This window comes from Delphinus delphis, chromosome 13 (genome assembly GCF_949987515.2).
Source record: "Delphinus delphis chromosome 13, mDelDel1.2, whole genome shotgun sequence".
NCBI lineage: Eukaryota > Metazoa > Chordata > Mammalia > Artiodactyla > Delphinidae > Delphinus > Delphinus delphis.
In genome coordinates, this window is record NC_082695.1 from 12,023,488 (window position 1) to 12,044,037 (window position 20,550).

Genomic DNA, 20,550 nt, shown 5'->3' on the forward strand with positions numbered 1-20,550 from the left:
TGTTTAAAACACTGAAGATTCAGTCTAGTAAACATTCCTGTAAACATTCTGTTTAACTCCTACGAAACCCGAGAAAGTCCGAGGAGGCAAAAATGAAGAGAGCACTACAACCTGAAAGGGAAGTAGTACTCACATCAGGGGCTGCTCTGGGGGCGTCTGCCAGCGTCAGAGCCTGGAAAACTGGGGAAATAGGAGGCAAGGTTTCCAGCCAGTGCCAGGTGGAACCAGAACTGATAAGTCTGCCTAAAGCTGGGCCCCTTGGACAGCTATGTACACTCAGCAAAAAGCAAGATAGGAACAAAAATCTATCCACTGGTGAAGAGAGCCTACGTGGCAACTTGCCTGTCTCAGGTTCAGCTCAGGATGGAAAATGTTTGCCCTCGGCCTGCAAGCCTCACGCAGGTTGGGAGTTTGAAGTTATACTACCTGCAAGGCCAAAAGACCCCAGGTCTAGTAATAGAAGTACTTTCATGCTGGTGACATGCTTCCTGGTACCTGGCAGAATCTTCTCAGGAGGAAGATCCTCTCAACCCAGGCCCCACAGGAGATCTACAAATCAAGATCAGCCAAATGTGAGCTCACAATTAAAAAAAGTTTTTTCCCAACACAGAAACAGCTCATCACAAGTGAGAGACAGAAAACAGGCTTCCAAGGATATCAGATATTTATCAGATGAAGAAAAATATGCATGCTGGAAATGTTTACAGAAATAAAAGAGGGTGAGGGGTCAAAAGCAGCAAAACTGATTAAGTAGCTTTGAAAAACAAAACAAATAGAATTTCTAGAAATTAAAAAAAAAAAATCAGGGGACTTCCCTGGTGGTGCAGTGGATAAGACTCTGCACTCACAATGCAGGGGGCCCTGGTCTGATCCCTGGTCAGGGAACTAGCTCCCACGTGCATGCCGCAACTAAGGAGCCCGCATGCCACAACTAAGGAGCCCACGTGCTGCAAATAAGACCCAGTGCAACCAAAGGAAAAAAAAAAATCAATGGATGAGTTAAATGGAGTCCAAGAGAGAATCTGTGAACTGGAAGACAAAGATGAAGAAATTATTCAGGACGCAACACAGAGAGATGGAGATGGAAAAGATGAGTGAGTGAGGAAGAGCACAGAAGGGAGAACAAGTTGGTCTAACACACATCTAACCTGAGTTCTAGATAGAAAGAATAGAGAGAATGAGGGGAAATTTCAACAAGGCAATGGCTGAGACTTTCTGCAACTGAAAGGAAAGAAGTGCAAGAGAACCCCAAACAGGGAAAATAAAACTAAATCCACACCTAGAGACAGCAGAGTGAAACCACAGAAAATTAAAGACAAGGAAAAACCAGCCAAAAGAAGAGAAAAAGTCCTAAATGGGAATGACAGTTAAACAACTTCTCAGTAATAACAGTGGAAGTCAAACCAATCACCTCTTCAAAGGTCTGAGAGAAAACACCTGTCATCCTGGAATGATAAAGAACTGGTAAAACCACCTTTCAAGAATGAGTATGAAATAAAGATGTTCTGGGATAAAAATACCGAGAGCAGAGAGCACTTGTGGCCAAGAGACCCTCACTACACAATACACTTTTGGAAGATATAAAATCATTCCAGAATAAAAGGTCTGAAATGCTGGCAAGAACAGTGAGAGAAGATTCAGGTAGATGTGCACGAATATATGCAAATGTTGACTACACACAACAACAATGCTGATATGGGGTTAAATAAATAGAATAAACCCTATCTAGTCATTATTATTCCAAACAGTCAAGTGCCATGCATCAGGTCAAAGTACCAGGAGGACAAAGATGCCAGGTGCACGGGGGACTCCAGCATCATGGTTTGGAGTGAACAGATACTTTCTTGGATACCTGTACCGTGTTTGGCACAAAGGAAGGACTCAGTATCTATTTGCTGAAAGAATGAATAAGTGCTGCACACCTCTGCCTGTGTCGATTACAGGTGAACGACACACCAGCCTTACATTAAAGATATCCCCCCCCCACAGATGAACACATTAAGTCAATTTGCTTTCCACCAACAGCAGCGTATTTAGCTGGTTCGTAAGTGGGAGGTACAGTTTTATTCCATACAGAACTTAAAGTACAAGACTAGTAATGCTCAACTTAAAAAAAAAAAAAAAGACAGACGAAAAAGACCTCTCAGTCTTTGGGGTAGAATTTACTCATGTAAACGACCCAAGCTGCTCTTCTGACCCAACATAAATATGACCCTCAAAAAATGTGCTCAAAAATTTTACTACAAAAAATGCAGGGTCTGCATATTGATGTTCACATACAAAGCTAAGTGAACAGTCTCTATAAATTCACAGATGAGCTAAGATTGTAAAAAACGATGAGAAAGACAGTTGGGGAGGGAAGGCGAGCTAGTGAGAAAAGAGTAAATCATACAAAAAACAGCCAATAAAAAAATAAAAAAGCAGTTAATATACATGAATAATGGATGTCTGATTTTAAAGCAGTTTACTCTGATATGATGTAATTTTTGACAATCAGCCAGAGAGACTATTTTGTAAGTCCTTGCCAGAGATAAGTCAGTGCAAGAGGCTTGGTAACGTGGCGTATCTGTGAACATGTGGAAAATGACTTTCACCACCATCCCAAAGGTGACTCTGCTGGCAAACAAAAACTTGCCTCTCAGGTGCTTTTAGCAGCAGCAAACAGCAAGATGCAGAGCCGAAGAAATGGACCCCTGACATGAGCACAGCTCCCTGAAACACAGCAGCCCCTCAACAGTCTCCATGACATGCTTCTGGCACAGTCCACCCTCAAGCGCGGCACAAAGGGAGAAGCAGCCTGAACTGCTTTCATGTTTAAGTTTTAATGAGAGTGACAAGCCCACGAGGACAGGATATTTCAGGGATGGGACGGTGTTGCTGAGCCTCGCCAGGCACCGGGTAGGCAGGCCCGTGTGCACTCCCCACTACCACGTGCCAATGCACCTGCAACCCCTGCTGTTCCAGGACTGGACTCTGCCCGGGAAGGCACTGCCAATCACCGCAGACTGTGCCAAACATGGGGCTTTGTGATGTGGGCAGATGTCTACAAAGGACCAGAGCAGGCCAAACCAACACCTATTGTGACCTAAGCCTGAAAAGAACCCAGAGAGCAGGAGTGCACTTGGGTGAAAATGCAGGCCAATATGACCCAATCTCTCTCTCCTCCTACACCCATAGGTGCTGGAAATAATGCAGGAAGGTAGTGACCAGAATATGGTTCTCTGCTTTGCTTCAGGGATCTCTTTAGACAGCCTCTGTCCTAGTGCTAGAAGAAGGACAAGAGGTACGACTAACAAAGAACGGGCTGATGGGGTACATAAAATGAACAGGAAACGCTCACTGTCAGAGCATTTAGCACAATGAAGAGATTATAATTATTATGCAAATATGTAACTCAAAGCTGAAAATCCTCACATACTCCTTTCAGGTTCCCAGCAGGCCTCATCACAATAAAGAGCACAGACAGTTTTGAGCACTTCACAAATATTAACTACATGTAACTAACCAAAGTCCCCACGAGAAAGAAAGTTATCATTAAATCTGTGTTATGTAGGGAGGAAAACTGAGGCTGCAAACTACGAAATGAATTCTTCAGAATTAAAGACAACCTGGACATGATTTTTTTACATGGGAAGATTGCAAGTGAGAGCTGGTCGTGTAACAACACTCGTGAGCCTGTAGACTTCACACTGTATACGCAATTCAGGATATCCGGTGCTTGCGCGTCAGTCTGCAACCGGCCTGGCAACTTCTCATTTGGCCCCAAGTTAGACTGGACAAAGGCTTAGAAGTGGGTAGACAGGCAGAATGTGGCTACAATCAGATCACCGAGACAAATGACAGCTGATGCAGGAGCATGAAAAATTGCAGTGAACTACTGGCGCCTTTGGTGTAGGGCACACAGTCCACCCCAGTCCCCTTCACACGCTTAAGGGCATAACAACCTTTCACTATATGGTGCTACGTGGTACACGACAGTGCCGGCACAAACGTGATCAGCAGCGTCTTGCACACGAAGTACACTGTAAATAGCAGCTGTTAATAATCATCATGATATTCCGTTCACACAAATCCTTTCAGAATATCATTCCATCTGATTCTCACAACCAGCAAAGGAAGACAAACACTACCGTACACATTTTATGCATAAAGAAACTGAGGTTTAAAATAATTTAAATAACTTACTCCAAATTACACAGGTAACAACAGCAGCTGAGGATGCACTAGGCAGAGCCCAGCTAATCTCATTTCTAGGTCAGTGTTTGCCACCATATGACAAGCCTTTTCCTGAGTCCTGGCAAAAATGGGTAGTGATGCCTAAGACTTATAGTGTCCTCTCATGTGCAAAACACTGCGACTACGCGTCCTCTCACCTGATCCCCACCATGCCATACAGTGGCTATCATGACTTTACTCACTTTATATATGAGGAAGCAGAGGTGCAGAGAGGCCAAACCACTTACACAGAACTGAAGGTTTGGAACCAGAATTCAAAGCTGGGTGGGTGGGCCTCCAACTACCCCGGGGCGCTCAAAGTGCGGCTCTGGACCAGCAGCATCGGCAGCGCTGGGCACAACAGACCCTCAGGCCCCAACCCAGACTCGGTGAGTCAGAAGCCTTTGGGGTGGAGGCCCAAGATCTGTATTTTTCTGATACTCCCTGGCGTTTGAGAACCCCCGCACTACACCGACACTGACTGCCTCCCAAGCCAAAAAGGAATCGGAAACATTAAAGCAGTGGTACTCAGCTCTAAATGCTCACGTCCTGCCTCCCAGCTGACAGCAATCTGGTTAAGAATAGCGCTGGGCAGTAACAGTAAGGCAAGGTGAGATGCAGACCCTGTGTACTGTAAGTGTAAGGGAAGGGAGGTGTTCACTGAGAGCCACAACAGTTGAGAAGGCTTCTTCTGATAAGTGGGACCCTGGATGGACCTTTCCTGAAAGGACACGGAGCGACAGGAGGGGAAGAGGGAATGCTGCTGCTAGTCCGGAATAAACATGGCATATTCTGGACTGCACAGGCTCCTTTTGCAGGTGCAGGGTGGAGAGTGGCAGGCTGACTCTCCAGGGTCTGGAAGGTCAGGCAGAAGGTGCGCACCAGCGAGTCACCCACAGTCCTTGGCACGCAGCCACTGCTCCTCCGACAAAATCTGAAAGGGACCATGAGGAGGGACACTGACAGGTGGTACAAGAGACCAAAGGTGGGGAAAGGGCAGGGGCAGGTGAAGGAGGGGGGTGCTGGGGAAGAAGTATTCTCATGTCATTTTCAATATATGCTTTAAAACTTATTGTGGAACATGAGATAGGAGTTCACACCCTAAGGAAACTCCGCAGTCCAGAGAGGCCACCCAGGGGAACAGGCAGAGCCTGGGCCAGAGGTCCTAACCTAGAAAGATCCAAAGAAATGTGGGTATTGAATCTGGTCCTGGTCCAGTTGGTCAGTGCCATATCAATGGACCACCTGCAGCAGGAGACGGTCAGAACCCAGGTCACGGCAGAACTGCTTCCCCTACGTGGCACATTCAGACGATTCCGGGCCTCACTGTGACCCACTGAAAACCTCCCGAGTCCCTTAATCTGGAATGTGATTGTTCAAATGTGGACTGAGCTGGGGTTTTCCTTTGACTATCTACAAAACTGGATTTACCCTGTAAATTAATAACACACTGAGAGGATGCTTAAGAGAGTTAACTTTGCGTCCATTAGAAGAACTCATCTGCAACTCAGTAACTGATAAGTTAATTATAAACCCACTCTCTAACACAGTGCCTTATAGACTAAAGTGCCGGGTAAATTAAAAAATCATATTCATCTACATATTGAATAAAAAGCAAAAGCCCTCTACTTCGTAATATTTTTGTTAGTTTAAGCTGCTACGTGTACTTGCAAACAATAGAATGTCTTAAATATTGTGAAATTCAAACTCACTCAGGCCATTTTCTGTGTGCCCTCTTCTCCTACCCTCTATCAAACCAACACCATCTGTCTCAACTGTCTGGATTTATATACATGGAAAGCCTGCAGCCTATTCTACAGTGTTACTGTTACTGATTATAGAGCAAAGGTAAACATTTCCAATAGGCCCCAGTGATCTTCATTAACTGAAAAACGAGCTGATTTTTAACCCTAACAAACTAGTTGCTGCTCATCTGGCACAAAGAAGCCAAAGCCACCTATTCAAAGAGTGAAATAAACGCCAAGATCAACTCCAAGTTCACACTCTCCCATGGGTATGGAACGGTAAACCTGGATGGAAATCCCACATAAGTAATCAGGAAAGCCATTAGAAAAATTAGGCCCTATATAAAATTCTAAGCTTAATTCAAAAGACAAATGAGGGCTTCCCTGGTGGCACGGTGGTTAAGAATCCACCTGCCAACTCAGGGAATACGGGTTCAAGCACTGGTCCGGGAAGATCCCACATGCCACGGAGCAACTAAGCCCAGGCGCCACAACTACTGAGCCTGCGCTCTGCAGCCCATGAGCCACAACTACTGAGCCGTCGTGCCACAACTACTGAAGCCCACGCACCTACAGCCCGTGCTCCGCAACGAGAAGCCACCGCAACAAGAAGCCTGCACACTGCAACAAAGAGTAGCCCCTGCTTGCTGCAACTAGAGAAAGCCCGCGTGCAGCAACGAAGACCCAATGCAGCCAAAAATAAATTAATTAATTTTTTTTTAAAAGGCACATGAGAAAAAAGGAAATGATCGTCATATATGTCAATGTAATGGTCTTGTAAAAACTTGCTCAGTGCTTCTAGAATTCTGATCAATGTTTTTAGAAATTAGAAAACGATACACGTGTCACGATATACAAAAACTACACCAGTGTGAGCGAAGACAAAAGATACTTAAGACACAGTGCCGGCCCTCTCCAATGAGGCTCCACATCTCAAAGTGACCATACACGAAGTGACTCAGCATTCACATTAATTTAACTGCATTCATCCTGCAAAAAGTTGAATTCCCCCAGCCCTTCCTATTCTGAATGTATTCTTGTAAAACAACTCTCAGGAGAATGGCTCCTAGCAGGTATGGCTTGAGCACAGCTCCCACACCAGCCCACGGCACCTGTGCTCCAGCCCGCCTGGGCCACCCCAGCAATACTTCCTGGCCCCCCAGAAACCCTCCTCCAGGCCTGGTGCCTCTGCCTGGACTGCTCCCTTGCCCAGGATTTCCTGATGAACTCTGACCTGACCCCAAAGCTGGTGGGGATGGGGAGGTGAAGGAGGCGCCTAACAAGTCTTGAGCACCAGCCATAAGCACATTACCTCCTTTCCCCAGATATTCTCCCATTTCCAAATGGGAAGCCTGAGGCACGTAAGCAGCTTGCCTAGGGCTTATCTGACTCCAAGTCCCCAATGGTTATACCACTACCCGACTTAGCTGAAAATACTTTTCCCTATATTCACTTTCTATAACTTCCATCACTCCCTCCCAGGAGTAGCTCAGGATCGCTGGAGATCCTGAAGCACTCTTAACTTCTACAAGAAGTGGCAGGGTTCTAAGAAATAGTTTTTGCAGAATCACCCATCATGGTTGTAGAGAATATCAGAGGTGGTCGGGTCCTCAAAGGTCTCTAAGTCAGAGACATTGTCTTGAGAAGCCCTTGGGGCTCTGTAGAGGCATTTCAGGGTTTTCACAACATGTGAAAACTATTCATTTATTATCAACACACTAACAATTATATCAATTATTGATACATTCTATTTATTTTTTTTATACAGCAGGTTCTTATTAGTCATCCATTTTATACACATCAGTGTATACATGTCAATCCCAACCTTCCAAATCATCCCACCACCGCCACCCCTCCACTTTCCCCTTTGGTGTCTGTACGTTTGTTCTCTACATCTGTGTCTCTATTTCTGCCCTGCAAACCGGTTCATCTGTACCATTTTTCCAGATTCCACATATACGCATTAATATATGACATGTGTGTTTCTCTCTCTGACTTACTTCATTCTGTATGGCAGTCTCTAGGTCCATCCATGTCTCTACAAATGATCCAATTTCGTTCCTTTTAATGGCTGAGTAATATTCCATTGTATATATATATACCACATCTTCTTTATCTATTTGTCTGTCAATGGGCATATAGGTTGCTTCCATGACCTAGCTATTGTAAACACTGCTGCAGTGAACATTGGGGTGCATGTGTCTTTTTGAATTATGGTTTTCTCTGGGTATATGCCCAGTAGTGGGACTGCTGGGTCATATGGTATCTTCTATTTTTACTTTTTTAAGGAACCTCCAGACTGTTCTCCATAGTGGCTGTTATCGATTTACATTCCGACTAACAGTGAAAGAGGGTTCCCTTTTCTCCACACCCTCTCCAGCATTTGTTTGTAGATTTTCTGAAGATGCCCATTCTAACCAGTGTGAGGTGATACCTCATTGCAGTTTTGATTTACATTTCTCTAATAGTTAGTGATGTTGAGCAGTTTTCAATGTGCCTCTTGGCCATCTGTATGTCTTCTTTGGAGAAATGTCTATTTAGGTCTTCTGCCCATTTTTTCATTGGGTTGTTTCTTTTTTTAATATTGAGCTTCATGAGCTGTTTGTATATTTTGGAGATTAGTCCTTTGTCCATTGATTCGTTTGCAAACATTTTCTCCCATTCTGAGGGTTCCCTTTTCATCTTGTTTATAGTTTCCTTTGCTGTGCAAAAGCTTTTAAGTTTCATTAGGTCCCATTTGTTTATTTTTGTTTTTATTTCCATTTCTCTAGCAGGTGGGTCAAAAAGGATCTTGCTGTGATTTATGTCATAGAGTGTTCTGCCTATGTTTTCCTCTAAGAGTTTGATAGTGTCTGGCCTTACATTTAGGTGTTTAATCCATTTTGAGTTTATTTTTGTGTATGGTGTTAGGGAGTGTTCTAATTTCATATTTTTACATGTACCTGTCCAATTTTCCCAGCACCACTTATTGAAGAGACTGTCTTTTCTGCACTGTATATTCTTGCCTCCTTTATCAAAGATAAGGTGGCCATATGTGTGTGGGTTTATCTCTGGGCTTTCTATCCTGTTCCATTGATCTATATTTCTGTGTTTGTGCCAGTACCATACTGTCTTGATTACTGTAGCTTTGCAGTATAGTCTGAAGTCAGGGAGCCTGATTCCGCCAGCTCCATTTTTTTCCCTCAAGACTGCTTTGGCTATTTGGGGTCTTTTGTGTCTCCACACAAATTTTAAGATTTTTTTGTTCTAGTTCTGTAAAAACTGCCACTGGTAATTTGATAGGGATTGCATTGAATCTGTAGATTGCTTTGGGTAGTATAGTCATTTTCACAATATTGATTGTTCCAATCCAAGAACATGGTACATCTCTCCATCTCTTTGTGTCATCTTTGATTTCTTTCATCAGTGTCTTATAGTTTTCTGAGTACAGGTCTTTTACCTCCTTAGGTGGGTTTATTCCTAGGTATTTTATTCTTTTTGTTGCAATGGCGAATGGGATTGTTTTCTTAATTTCTCTTTCTGATCTTTCATGTTAGTATATAGGAATGCAAGAGATTTCTGTGCATTAATTTTGTATCCTACTACTTTACCAAGTTCATTGATTAGCTCTCGTAGTTCTCCGGTGGCATCTTTAGGCTTCTCTATGTATAGTATCACGTCATCTGCAAACAGTGACAGTTTTACTTCTTCTTTTCCAATTTGTATTCCTCTAATTTCTTTTTCTTCTCTGATTGCCATGGCTAGGACTTCCAAAACTATGTTGAATAATAGTGGCCAGAGTGCACATCCTTGTCCTATTTCTGATCTTAGAGGAAATGATTTCAGTTTTTCACCATTGAGAAGGATGTTTGCTGTGTGTTTGTTGTATATGACCTTTATTATGTTGAGGTAGGTTCCCTCTACGCCCACTTTCTGGAGAGTTTTTATCATGAATGAGTGTTGAATTTTGTCAAAAGCTTTTCTGCATCTATTGAGATGATCATATGGTTTTTCTTCTTCAATCTGTTAATGTGGTGTATCACACTGATTTGCGTATGTTGAAGAATCCTTGCATCCCTGGGATAAATCCCACTTGATCATGGTGTATGATCCTTTTAATGTGTTGTTGGATTCTGTTTGCTAGGATTCTGTTGAGGATTTTTGCATCTATATTCATCGGTGGTATTGGTCTGTAATTTTCTCTTTTTGTAGTATCTCTGGTTTTGGTATCAGGGTGATGGTGGCCTCATAGAATGAGTTTGGGAGTGTTCCTTCCTCTGCAATTTTTTGAAAGAGTTTGAGAAGGACGGGTGTTAGTTCTTCTCTAAATGTTTGATAGAATTCACCTGTGAAGCCATCTGGTCCTGGACTTTTGTTTGCTGGAAGATTTTTAATCACAGTTTCAATTTCATTACTTGTGATTGGTCTGTTCATATTTTCTGTTTCTTCCTAGTTTAGTCTTGGAAGGTTATACATTTCTAAGAATTTGTCCATTTCTTCCAGGTTGTCCATTTTATTGGTATAGACTTGCTTGGAGTAGTCTCTTAGGATGCTTTGTATTTCTGCGGTGTCTGTTGTAACTTTCATTTCTAATTTTATTGATTTGAGTCCTCTCCCTCTTTTTCTTGATGAGTCTGGCTAATGCTTTATCAATTTTGTTTATCCTCTCAAAGAACCAGCTTTTAGTTTTATTGATCTTTGCTATTGTTTTCTTTGTTTCTATTTCATTTATTTCTGCTCTGATCTTTATGATTTCTTTCCTCCTACTAACTTTGGGTTTTGTTTGTTTTTCTTTCTCCAGTTCCTTTAGGTGTGAGTGGAGATTGTTTGACATTTTTCTTCTTTCGTGAGGTTGTATTGCTATAAACTTCCCTCTTAGAACTGCTTTTGCTGCATCCCATAGGTTTTGGATCGTTGTGTTTTTGTTGTCATTTGCCTCTATCTTTTGATTTCCTCTTTGATTTCTTCAGTGACCTCTTGGTTATTTAGTAACATATTGTTTAGCCTCCATGTGTTTGTGTTTTCTACATTTTTCCCCCTGTAATTGATTTTTAATCTCATAGCATTGTAGTCAGAAAAGATGCTTGATATGATTTCAATTTTCCTAAATTTACCAAGGCTTGATTTGTGACCCAAGATGTGACCTATCCTGGAGAATGTTCCGTGTGCACTTGAGAAGAAAGTGTAATCTGCTGTTTTCGGATGGAATGTCCTATAAATACCGATTAAATCTATCTGGTCTATTGTGTCATTTAAAGCTTGTGTTTCCTTATTAATTTTCTGTTTGGATGATCTGTCCATTGGTGTAAGTGAGGTGTTAAAGTCCCCCACTATTATTGTGTTACTGTCAATTTCCTCTTTTATAGCTGTTAGCAGTTGCCTTATGCATTGAGGTGCACCTATGTTGGGTGCATATATATTTATAATTGTTATATCTTCTTGGATTGATTCCTTGATCATTATGTAGTGTCCTTCCTTGTCTCTTGTGACATTATTTTAAAGTCTATTTTATGTGATATGAGCATTGCTACTCCAGCTTTCTTTTGATTTCCATTTGCATGGAATATGTTTTCCCATCCCCTCACTTTCAGTCTGTATGTGTCCCTAGGTCTGAAGTGGGTCTCTTGTAGACAGCATATATATGGGTCTTGGTTTTGTATCCATTCAGCAAGCCTGTGTCTTTTGGTTGGAGAATTTAATCCATTCACGTTTAAGGTAATTATCGATATGTATGTTCCTATGACCATTTTCTTAATTGTTTTGGGTTTGTTTTTGTAGGTCTTTTTCTTCTTGTGTTTCCCACTTAGAGAAGTTCCTTTAGCATTTGCTGTACAGCTGGTTTGGTGGTGCTGAATTCTCTTAGCTTTTGCTTGTCTGTAAAGCTTTTGATTTCTCCCTCGAATCTGAATGAAATCCTTGCCGGGTAGAGTAATCTTGGTTGTAGGTTCTTCCCTTTCATCACTTTAAATATGTCATGCCACTCCCTTCTGGCTTGTAGAGTTTCTGCTGAGAAATCAGCTGTTAACCTTATGGGAGTTCCTTTGTATGTTACTTGTCATTTTTCCCTTGTTGCTTTTAATAATTTTTCTTTGGCTTTTTGTCAATTTGATTACTATGTGTCTTGGCGTGTTTCTCCTTGGGTTTTGCTTGCTGGACTTGGGTGGCTATTTCCTTTCCCATGTTAGGGAAGTTTTCGACTGTAATCTCTTCAAATACTTTCTCGAGTCCTTTCTCTCTCTCTTCTCCTTCCGGAACCCCTATAATGTGAACGTTGGTGTATTTAATTTTGTCTCAGAGGTCTCTTAGGCTGTCTTTTCATTCTTTTCTCTTTATTCTGTTTCACAGCAGTGAGTTTCACCATTCTATCTTCCAGGTCACTTATCCGTTCTTCTGCCTCAGATATTCTGCTACTGATTCCTTCCAGTGTATTTTTCATTTCAATTATTGTATTGTTCATCTCTGTTTGTTTGTTCTTTAATTCTTCTAGGTCTTTGTTAAACATTTCTTGCATCTTCTTGATCTTTGCCTCCATTCTTTTTCTGAGGTCCTGGATCATCTTCACTATCATTATTCTCACTTCTTTTTCTGGAAGGTTGCCTGTCTCCACTTCATTTAGTTGTTTTTCTGGGGTTTTATCTTGTTCCTTCATCTGGTACATAGCCCTCTGCCTTTTCATCTTGTCTATCTTTCTGTGAATGCAGTTTTCGTTCCACAGGCTGCAGGATTGTAGTTCTTCTTGCTTCTGCTGTCTGCCCTCTGGTGGATGAGGCTGTCTAAGAGGCTTCTGCCAGCTTCCTGATGGGAGAGAGTGGTGGTGGGTAGAGCTGGGTGTTGCTCTGGTGGGAAGAGCTCAGTAAAACTTTAATCTGATTGTTTGCGGATGGGTGGGGCTGAGTTCCCTCCCTGCTGGTTGTTTGGCCTGAGATGACCCAGCAATGGAGCCTACAGGCTCTTTGGTGGGGTTAATGGCAGACTGCAGGAGGGCTCACGGCAAGGAGTACTTCCCAGAACTTCTGCTGCCAGTGTCCTTGTCCCCGTGGTGAGCCACAGCCGCCCCCCAACTCTGCAGGAGACCCTCCAATACCAGCAGGTGGGTCTGGTTCAGTCTCCTATGGGGGTCACTGCTCCTTCCCCCTGGGTCCTGACACACACACTATTTTGTGTGTGCCCTCCAAGAGTGCAGTCTCTGTTTCCCCCAGTCATGTCGAAGTCCTGCAATCAAATCCTGCTAGCCTTCACAGTCTGATTCTCTGGGAATTCCTCCTCCCGTTGCCGGACCCCCAGGTTGGGAAGCCTGACGTGGGCCTCAGAACCTTCACTCCAGTGGGTGGACTTCTGTGGTATAAATGTTCTCCAGTTTGTGAGTCACCCACCCAGCGGTTATGGGACTTGATTTTATTGTGATTGCGCCCCTCCTACCATCTCATTGCGGCTTCTCCTTTGTCTTTGGATGTGGGGTATCTTTTTGGTGAGTTCCAGTGTTTTCCTGTCGATGACTCTTCAGCAGTTAGTTGTGATTCCGGTGCTCTCCCAAGAGAGAGTGAGCACACGTCCTTCTACTCTGCCACCTTGAACCAACCTCTTACCACTGATACATTTTAATATTAAAACATGTACAAAATGCATATGAATATTCAATCCTCATCTACGTATTTACCTGTATAACTTTTCAGTACTTTGGAATTCAGCAAATTAACCGTGAAGGTCTCCCTACGACCTCATGTCCATCTCAACATGGAGAAAACCACCTCTGTATCACTAAGTTGCTGTTAAAGCCCACGAGGAGGTAAGCCCCGACGTGGATGTCACGTTTGAGACATCCCTGTTTGCAGCATGGTCAGATATCCAGCAAATAGTGTGTGTTCAGTAAGCAGTCGTTCACAATGACAGCAACGTTAGCAACAAAAGCGGACCCTTTGGTAGTCAACATCACTCAACAACCCAGAAAACTGGTCGCCAAGAGCTATTTTCTTAAACTTTTCCAAGCAGAAAGTAAATAAATATGAAAAATGTTAAAGGTTTAAGGTGAAAGTGAAGAGGAAATGAGATACTTATTTACTTTGTGAACTTTCAATTTCAAATTACTCATCCTGCTTGTAAAATACAGTTTTTAGTTCTCCTCTGGAATGGAACCTTGAACAAAAGGAAAGATGGATTTCATATTCTGGTGTAGGTATGGAGAATGGTGCCAGAATCCATGAGCCTTTGATCCCAAAGGCTCTTCCAGACAGGTATTTCAACTTGTGACGAGTGCAATAACCAATCCAGAGTCTTTTCACGTCCGCGTACAGGGAATGATTATCCTAAGAGACGTTAGCAATTATTTTCCAGCGTGATGTAAGCTGAGGCAGCAGCGCCAAGCCAGTGTCCTTGTCAAACACACCCCAGCCTCCTGGATTACTTCACTCACGTCACCCTGATTAGGATGCGTGCCGCGTGCTGCTAAATACAATCTGCCACCGAATGCCAAGCACTTCAGAACTAAATTAGGAAATATGTCCAAATACACAGAATGATGCTGAGAGCTGTAAGTGGGTCTCTCTCTTCCTTTATGAGGCATGAGATTCATCGTCAACATAATGCTCTTAAATGAGGCAATTCTATCTCCTAACCCTCCACCTCTGAGAGCAAAATTTAATTCAGGCAGCAAAAGAATTAATAAAGATGATTAGCATCATAAAAACATTTTCATGGGTGGAAGTATTTTTGACAGATTCAGGAAGTATGAGACTAAAAACAAATTTTAAAGGGCTATTTGGGCACAAAGGGCCACATTAAGAGAGTTGACACTGATCTTTGCCCTGCAACATGATGAAGAGATGAGGCCAGAGTAACTGCTATTCCATTTGTTTTCTTTTACAATCATGTGCCACTTAGCAACGACTACCTTTAAGATCATTTATGCCACTGAAGTGTGAGAACCCAAGAATGCAACGTCAACACTTAAGAGTCCATTTTCATCTAAAAGTAAAAGACATTCAAGCAGCCCTTCTCACCACATACCCCTTGCCCAGAAAGACACAGGAATTGATGAAAAAGTACCAAACAATTTCCTGCCCAATCATTCCTGCCAGCAATAAGCATGGCCCTTAGGAGATCCCGTTAGAGAAGTAACAGGAGAGCAATGGGTTCCTCAATCCATTTCAGAAACCCTCAGCTCCCAAATAGCCTCCAAGGACAGACCAGCTCAACACGACTCCACAGGTAAAGGAAAAAGTTTAAACCACCTAACTGCTTAAAGAATCAAGGGGGCTTCCCTGGTGGCGCAGTGGTTAAGCATCTGCCTGCCAATGCAAGGGACACAGGTTCAAGCCCTGGCCTGAGGAAGATCCCACATGCCACGAAGCAACTAAGCCCATGCGCCACAACTACTGAGCCTGAGCTCTAGAGCCCGCAAGCCACAACTACTGAGCCCACGTGCCACAACTACTGAAGCCTACGTGCCTAGAGCCCATGCTCCGCAGCAAGAGAAGCCACGACAATGAGAAGCCCGCGCACCACAACAAGGAGTAGCCCCCGCTCACCCCAACTAGAGAAAGCCTGCACACAGCAACGAAGACCCAACGCAGCCAATAAATAAATAAATTAATTAAAAAAAAAAAAGAATCAAGGAACGTGAGTGCTGGACAGGAGACCAAAAGTCACATGTCCAACCCTCCTCATTTTACAAAAAAGAGGCAGATGAGCCTACTGTCTTTAAAGAACCATGGGTTCTCCCTCAAATGGTAGCAAACAAGCCAAGAAGGGGCACATATCAGTGTGTGCTGTAGCTCTGTCCACCCTAATGGTGGTCTGATAAGGCTGTCAGTCCCACTGCACTGATTCTAGGTAAAGCATGTGATTCTAGATGAGGTCATTCATCCTCAAAGCAGAGAGCTACAAAATAACTTAAACGAAGGCAGGACCAGACAGAGCTCTGTTTATTCCTTCTGGCCTCATTTTGTTGTGACCCTTCTGTAAAGCCTGTGAGAGGAAAGATGTTAAGAACTGCTAGGAGAATGGGATGCACTGCCATCCTCCACTTTCCAAGGAACACCTACTATAGAGGGCAACAGCTATCAAAATCATGAAGGCACAGCACCCTCTGACCCAGCAAGTCTTTACTTTGAGGAACTAATCCTACAAATACATTCATGTGGACCAAGTGTTGGTCACAACAGCAAAAGACTGGGAGCAAGCTAACATCCATCAATAGGGGGTAGGGTCGCAGAATTACTTAAGGTACAACTACAAGGTGCAATATCATAAAATTGCAAAAAATAAAAAAAACCTACCAGGAAGTTCTTTATTATGTTATAAGAAATGATGAAATCATCTCTAAGAGATTCTGTTGCACAAAAAAGCAAGAGGCAGGACAAAAATAGAGTATTTTACTATTTATATTTTTTAGAAAGAGGGGATTGAGGGCATGTATGGACAATTTGCTTACATGTGCATAAAAAATCTCTGCTGCTCCAGGAAGAGAAACTGGGTGGCAGGTTGAAAAGAGTGGGAAGGAGTCATCCCACTGCACACCCTTCCTTTCATGTCTTTTGATTTCTGAATCAGGTGAATGCATTACCTAGTCAAAAAATACTTTTTTTTTTTTTAAGATGTTTAAAGATCTGCTCTTTTAAGAAAGAGTGCAAATAGATAATAGCCTTTTTTTTTCCTACAACTTTACGTGGCCAAAGAAAGAACATGCTGGCAAACCCAAGCGTGGCCCCTAATGTTAGAGCACTAACACCTTCTCTGAGCCTTCCTACCAGAGCTGGAAATGACTGAACCAGCTGTATTCACAAGCCTTTTCTTAAGATTAAATGGATAAACTTCTGCTAAGTTACTTGGTTTCATTTCCTTAGAAAACTAAGTATGTTTACTAACAGAGCTAAGTTACTTGACAAATACCCGTCTGCTGAAATCTGTGCACAATGTTGTTTTAATGCTCCGGTGCCAGGACACAACTGGTGCTCTGTAACTCTGTGATAAATACATGACAGGCTGGCTAGTAGATATGTGAACGGATGAGTCTGAACCATTATGACTGATGCTCAGACAGCTGTGGTGTCTATAAAATGCTAATGTGATCATCATATGGTGTAAAGACATTTTCCAAGTAAACAAAAGTAACACTGCTGAAATACTCCTACAGGTCAGGGAAATTTCAGTTCCTGACTAAAATTCTATTACCAACATTTGAACTTCATGTCTGCTTTTATCACAGTTAATCAACAGTGGACTCTAGCTAACCCCCAGTTCTGTATCAGGTACAAAGGAAGATAAACCAGACTCTGTGTTCTCATAAAGCCTTCATCTGAATCATAAACATACAGGCCCAGAGGCACAGACACAAACCCTCACATGGACACAGCTCCAGGCAAACTCTACTGCTCCCAGTCTCATACCAACCTAGTAAAACGTGCTGCCAGGCCGGATGGAGACCGACAGGACCAAAGCGTGGAGCTCACAAGCAAGGTGACACAGAGCCTGCACATAAGACTGAAGAATTATGACAGTACATTATGGGGTGGCAGGATGCTACTAAAATCTCACAGAGCCACCCATTACATGGCTTAATTCACACAGAAATGTTGGTTTTTCTGAGGAAGCAGAAAATCCATTAAACATAATCAGACAGAAAGTCCTACCTCTGCAAAAATAAGGAAAGTTTCACAGTTAAAGCTTGGCTTCCCTCACGTTCAAGTGGGTGGCGTTCATGTTGGAAAAGCATCTCAATGCAGTTACCACCAGCACTACTAACAACAACCCATCCACCCACACAAGTGTTTGAAGGTTTGCTGGTGTACTCAAAATACTTGCATGACTAAATGCTACTGTCAGATTTCAAAGAGGCACTTAAACACATTCTTGTAGCAAATTTACTTCCACTCTTAATTTTAAAACACCAATGAAAACTACCCGCTAACAAGTTATTAGAGGGACTATAAACTTTTAATAATGAATTTTTATCAAATTAACAGAAGAATCAGCTAATTCTTATAATTAATGCTTTTTAATTGGGTTGGAAATATTGAGAGGCATCCAAGAAAGTGCTTACTTACATCAACACCTAAAGGATGCTCCCAGTCTATTTTTTTTTCCAATCTAATTTTGTGCTGAGCTATCCCTTTAACTGGTTTCTCAAATATATCCACTGCAACTGTATCACTATAGAAACAGATCCACTCAGGTAAGTCAGAGAAATAGAACCTGTTAGGTGAAAAGTTTATTAAAAATATGAAAAATTTAAACCAGGCTAGGATTAAATAAACTATCACCTCACTACACTGAGAACTGGAGAAATAAGTGAGATAACTGAAACTTGAAAGCATGATGGATGAAAAATTAGAAAGCAAACAGTCTCTCTCCTCTCATCAAATGAGCTCACCAGGGATCAGAAAAGAAAGTGTTTTCGAAGGCCAAGAAAGGAAACTGCCTTAGGAAACCAACTGCTGTCCCTTTCCCCCCACGTCCTGGGAAGACAAAACACAGGAATGACTTCATCACAGACTTTCCAGCTAAGATATGCTGACTATGCTCCAGCGAAGCAGGCCAGCTTGAGCACAAAGGGGTCCCTTCTCACAGTGAGACTGAACTAAGCCACATGTAGTTTCTACGGCTTCATGTAGCTTCCTGGGTGAAGCACATATAATTGGAGTCCATGTTGCAAAACCAGTGAACACCTAGATAGGTGAGATTTGACCTTACAGGTGGCTGCACAGGAGAAACAAGATGTAAAAATCACAACCAGAGGCTAGACTCAAACTATGAGAGCTAGAAAGAACAGGAAGCACACAGTGATCGTTAACTCCAATGCCAGGTACTATGCTTAAAGCTTTACACATATGTTTTCATTTAATCCTACAATTCTGTGAAGTAGGTACCATTATGAACTCCCTTTTACAAATGAGGGAACTGAGGCATAATGAGGGTTAAGCAACCTGTTTAAGGTCACACAGGGTAGCAGGTGGTAGGCCTGCAGCTGGAACGCAGACGGTGTGCATCCAGAGACTGGCTCTTTTCCAGTTCACAACACTGCTACGTGAAAAGGGCCTCCTTCCTTGGGAGAAGGACGTCGTCAGAGGAGCTGCTGGCTCAGAAGTTCCTTCCCAGGGTTACACCCACTGCCAGCAGGGTCAAGACCCAGCAAACTGGAGGAAAAGCAAAATAAAACGAACCTTTATCCCTCTCCCCCGATTCCACTGGAAGAGAAAGAGTTCTGTAAGTCAGTTTTAAGACTAAGTACTTGGCCTGCAGTCAGGATGGTAAAATACTAAGCAGTGATAAAATTGAGTCATTATGCAAAGAATTTCAATTAAAAACTTATCTCCTTGTTTCTGGCTGAAAGAGTATCAGAGACACTTTTACAAACTGTGGATAAGAATATAAATTTTGATGCAACCTTTTTAGAAGGCAACTTGGCAATGTCCATCAACCCTTTGACCAAGCAACATAACTGCTAGCAATTTATCCTAGAGATTTACAAGTTGCAACACACACTGTAGCGCTGTCTATAACAGCCCAAACAGAGAAAGCAACCTAAATGCCCACTAGTGAGGAGACTGGTTAAGCAGACTACGGGTTGTAAGCATCGCTGGAATTCTAGGGAGAGGGAGCTCACATGGAATGCTCTCCAGGGTACATTACTGAATAAAAACGTTGGGCACAGAACAGTATGTACACTATGATCTCATTTCAACAAAGGTATGTTTTTTAGTGTATAAATGTACCTATATATGCATTAAAATTTTCTAGATGGATACCTAAAAACTGTTAATAGTTTCTTCTGTGGAGTAGGGCTGGGGGAAGGGAAGAGAAAGAAAACAATTACTTATATCATTTTGAACTACCTGAATTTTTTTTAACCAGGCTGATATATTTGCCTGAACACATCTTTTAAAAATATATTAGAGATCTTTAATTTTTAAATTGCCTTTAAAAAAATAAAATCCAAAATCTTTTTTGTTAATTGCACATCTTGCTATTTTTGTACCTTGTTTCCTTCGTACACCCATCCCAGACTCTTCACACCAAAAGCAGCCTGGTTGGAGGAGACGTCTAGACATGTGACAGGCTGCCCGTAGACATAATGGAGGGTTCTGGCAGAGTCTTCGGCTTTTAGCAGGTATACCAGATCTCCAGCAGTGGCTACGGCCACAGGATACCTTCCAGTATCTGGAACTATTTCAAGGTAGTCAACCTGTTAAAGAATAAGAGTCATTTTAGTCCTTCAGGTCTCGCCTACAATTCATCCTGACTTGCTCAAAAATACACAATTCCTCCTACACATCAATGAGAAGACCAGCAACCCAACAGAAAAAGACGGGCCAAGGGCCAGTTCACAGGAAGTGAAACACAGCTCCTACACAAATGAAAAGGTGCTCATCGTAAAAGAAACACAACACACTCCTAACAAGAGAAATAAAAGGTGAAAATTCACCAAGATAGCATTTTCATCTGTCATATCAGTAAAGGTCAATTAGTCTGATAAGACATTGGGCTGGAAGTGGAGAGGGGACAACCACATTTATGGATCCCACTAAGGTTGGTGGGATGTAATCTGGTCCAAAATCTGGGAACACTTAACACAATGTCAGATGAGCATAGGCTCTGACACAGCAAGTCACTTCTA

At 42.5% G+C, this 20,550-nt stretch overlaps 1 protein-coding gene across 1 annotated transcript in view; it reads right to left on the bottom strand.

Moving 5' to 3' along the window:
* FBXW8 (F-box and WD repeat domain containing 8) overlaps positions 1 to 20,550 on the bottom strand; it is a 114,461-nt gene that overhangs the window by 24,671 nt on the left and 69,240 nt on the right. Inside the window, exon 7 of the mRNA XM_060028099.2 lies at positions 19,912 to 20,118. Coding sequence (XP_059884082.1) covers positions 19,912 to 20,118 — 207 coding nt within the window. The remainder of the gene's footprint in view (positions 1 to 19,911; positions 20,119 to 20,550) is intronic.